The sequence below is a fragment of the Prunus avium genome, chromosome 3 (assembly GCF_965620075.1).
Source record: "Prunus avium chromosome 3, drPruAviu1.hap1.1, whole genome shotgun sequence".
NCBI classification, from domain to species: Eukaryota; Viridiplantae; Streptophyta; class Magnoliopsida; order Rosales; family Rosaceae; genus Prunus; species Prunus avium.
Window position 1 is genome coordinate 10876137 of NC_142286.1, and position 3713 is coordinate 10879849.

General features: G+C 37.7%; 1 protein-coding gene across 1 annotated transcript; it reads right to left on the reverse strand.

Moving 5' to 3' along the window:
* Positions 1 to 942: 942 nt before the first annotated feature.
* Positions 943 to 2691, reverse strand: LOC148295607 (uncharacterized). The gene has a single exon (XM_088249949.1). The coding sequence runs from the start codon at positions 2610 to 2612 to the stop codon at positions 1296 to 1298; it is 1317 nt and encodes a 438-aa protein (XP_088106075.1). The 5' UTR covers positions 2613 to 2691; the 3' UTR covers positions 943 to 1295.
* Between the last annotated feature and the right edge of the window lie 1022 nt (positions 2692 to 3713).

Genomic DNA, 3713 nt, shown 5'->3' on the forward strand with positions numbered 1-3713 from the left:
ATAGATGCCATTCTTTTGTGGTAACTAGTAGTGTTATGTATTATTACTTTCTAGTCTTAGTATATTAATGCTATGTTTGCATACCATACAGTGTTAAAGCAACAATTTAGAGGTACAAGAAGGCCTGTGCAGAGTTTACAAATACCGGATCTGTTTCCAAAGCTAGTACTCAGGTATTATTTACCCTGATGACAGATACTTGACAGAAAAGTTCAAGAGTTTGGAATGATTTTAAAATTGCGATTACTTTATTCTGGTCTCTGGATTTCATTATCATATATTTTCTCCTCCAAGGGTGTGAATATTGAACTACTTATTAGAAATTGATTTCAGTTATATACGTACATCTTGAACAAAACCAATCCATGACTAAGACAAGTCTTGTTTTCCTTTTATATTTTTGGATCTCTTTAGTCTCATCATAATCATTTCCAATATCAATCCTAGAATTTGGGTGAGCCATATAAATCGAGTTGTTCTGTTCATTCGTATTACAACCAAAAATACCGGTAAAGCTAGAGCTTTTAGTTGAATGGCTTGGTAAGAAGTTAATATATTAGTTGATGGAATTGCTGTATATATAGGAGCTGGTCAAAGACATATATAGCTCATGCAAACAAATTAATTTATTGAAAAGTAGTTTGTTGAGTATCACTGCTCAATGAATGTTTACCAACTTATCAAGTACTGGTTTGTTTGATCTATTGTAAATGTGGTTCATGATCACGTGCATTTGGAGAACTGTAGGCCGGCATCAATTTGTCTTTATCAACTGAATGCATATATGTAACATGTTAGAAGTGTTCTAGTGTTAAAAGTTATCACTTGTTTGCTGAATGGAAGTTTAATTTGGTCAAAAGTTGTCATGAAAACTGATTGAAGCTTAAAATTTCTGGTTAGGCTTTCTTAAATTATTCTTTCCATTTGTTGTCATTAGGTAATGTTCAATATGGTTCTTTTAGCTTCCAAGTTGACTAACAAGAAGTTGCACACACAGCTCAAAATCATTCATATAAGTTTTGTGCTGTTAATGAAACTAATGTTTCTTGGTTTTCTCATTGACAATGAAATTTACCTAACAGGAAATTGACTAACAGTGATTTAGGTTCAGTTAACTGAAAGAGTTACAGAGTTAAATTGATCTCACAAACGTGGAAATTTCACAAGCTAGGAAGTTTCTAACTGTCCAATTAGGTGTGTATATATATATATATATATATCCATGTAGCAAAAAACAGTTACATTGATCTCACAAACGTGGAAATTAACTGCTAAATCTACATGTTCACATCTCACTACCCAATTATTCCCATAACTGATGACTGTGTGGTGAAAGCTTGCACTTCATCATCATCATGAAACTGGAACATGTCCACAAGTTGATCAAAACTAGCAGTGTTCAGGAAATCGAGCATATCTTCATTGTGAACCTGGAACTCTGACGCATTGACTTGAGCACTTTCAGTACCAACTCCAAGTTGAGCACCAGTATGATTTTCTGATGATGACATCCCAAATTCAAGTGCAGACTCAGTGGTGAGTGATTGGGAGGAAAGACCAGATGCAGGCCTCTCTTCATCATCAACTGCAGACTGGTGGATGCTTTGTGATCCCGATGGTGTGGCTGTAGTAACATCATCATCATCAACCTGGATCAAGTGGTGGAGCCAACCATAATCAATCGAGAAGTCGACATTGTCAGGCTGGCTGTTTTCACTACCAAATTGACAGCCTGATTCTTCTGTTGCCGCAGCTCCAATATTGTTGTCGGTGAGGCCTAGTTGAGTAGCATGAGGCTCATCAAATTCAATACATTCCATCCTCTCTTGGTTATACGATCCGAACTCTGCTTGTTCCGTGAATGATTGTGCGCTGTCCACCGAAGGTGAGAAACTCTCACCATGAAATTGGATGGCATCATCAACCATGGTTATTGGGTATGCAAAAGGGCAGTCTTGCTGAGATTGACTTTGAGTTGGCCCTCCTCCAATAGCCTGAGACATGGGAGTGGAGCTTCCAATTAAATATTCGTCAAAGCTAGTCTCTTGTTGCCTTTGCTTCTTATTTTGAGATTGTAGAGATGGAATGCCATTTGCAGCTGTCGACTTAAACTTTCTCTTCCTCGAGTGGTTCTTTCGAATCCGGCAGACCACAAACTGATGAGTTGAGTTTGGTTTGGGCTTCACCAATGAAGGGCGAAGGCTGTACTCGTGCATGATCCAGCAACCGTTTTGATCCGATTTAGGGTTTTCATAATGTAACCTTTTCCACATACCTAAATCGTTCTTCTTATCCTTTGGATCGGGGACCTTTTTTCCCGAGTTCTCAGCTTTCCATGACCCAGATCCTATGGTGCGAGCCATGCGGGTATTCTTGGCACTGGAGCTCTTCAATTTGGTGAAGAAATAAAGGTCTTCACCATCTTCTAATTTGTTTCCGCCGAATTGGTTCCATATATCCCACGGCTCTATTTGACCATAAAGATCAAATTCCGGAATAACATTTTCATACTTGAACGATGAGCCACGAACCTTGTTAGGAAGATAATATCCCAACAATTCTTCATCACTTGGACGAAACTTGAAACCCATAGGAATATTATTAGGCGCCATGGCAACGAATTGATCAAACAAAGAGAAGAGAAAAGAAAAGAAAAAAAGTTTAGGGCTACTGAGATGAGAACGAGTACGAAGTATCGATCAAAGAAAGTGAAGTGTGGAATTCTGACTAGGGGGATGCGCGTATATATAGCGTAGGAAGGGAATGATGCTGAGTTGGCTTTCTTCACGTGGCCCATATGATATCACTAAGCCCAGGTTCTGGTTTGTTACCGTTGCAAATCTTGTTATTTGATTGCGTGATGCTTTGGAACAACTAATACTAAACTGTCGTATTAGTTGGAATGCAAATCTTCTGCTTGGAAGATTGGAATACTATTAACAGGTATTAAGCTCTAATTTTGTTTCATTTCTTTTTCATATGTGTATATTTTTTTTCATAGGTATTAAGCTCTAACTTGAACCGGACATTTTGTACCTCTAATCTTCATGAACTTATCTTTAGGCTTTTTTGCCATCTCTTTGTTGAAGTAACTCTATCCTAAAATCTGGTTTTTCCCTTATTCATCAAAATGTCTGCCATTATTGATGGAAATAGCAAAGGGGCCTTGAACTTGTGGGCATTTTTTAAAATTCATTGTTTTTTCAGTTTAGCAGATTGTTTGCTAATGCTTAAACATATAAAGGTTTTTTGTGATTGGAGCTTGATTTAAGCTTGAGCGAGATTAAATGCTGGTTTATTCCCAAGTTATCACTTGAATGAATCCTATTAAATAGTGTATGCGTTTTTGACAGGTCTGAGGACCTTTTTGAAGTAAACGTTTGATTTTAGGGTTTGGTTATGTTGTATAACTGCTAGGAGTTTTGCCTTGATTTCATTTGGAGGTTGGATGTCTATTTTGTAAACTGGGTGTATTGCATTGTGTGTGCTGCCTATTGGGATATAAACTATGATTATTTTTACAGGTTGAAAATTTGGGAAAGTCAAGTTTACAGGGGAGACTCTGTCGAAATTTCAGCAGAAAGTCTCGGTTCTTAGTAAGTGGGTCCGACATCGGTGCGATGTTGGAATTTCCACAGGATTCGTCTCGGGTTCCAAGGAATTCGGGGCGGGTCCTGTCAGTTTCTCAATAAAACTATTGAACATAGTGAATT

Bases quoted from the DNA above. Each gene is read 5' to 3' on its own strand.
- LOC148295607 (XM_088249949.1), bottom strand. From the start codon at position 2,612: ATGGCGCCTAATAATATTCCTATGGGTTTCAAGTTTCGTCCAAGTGAT.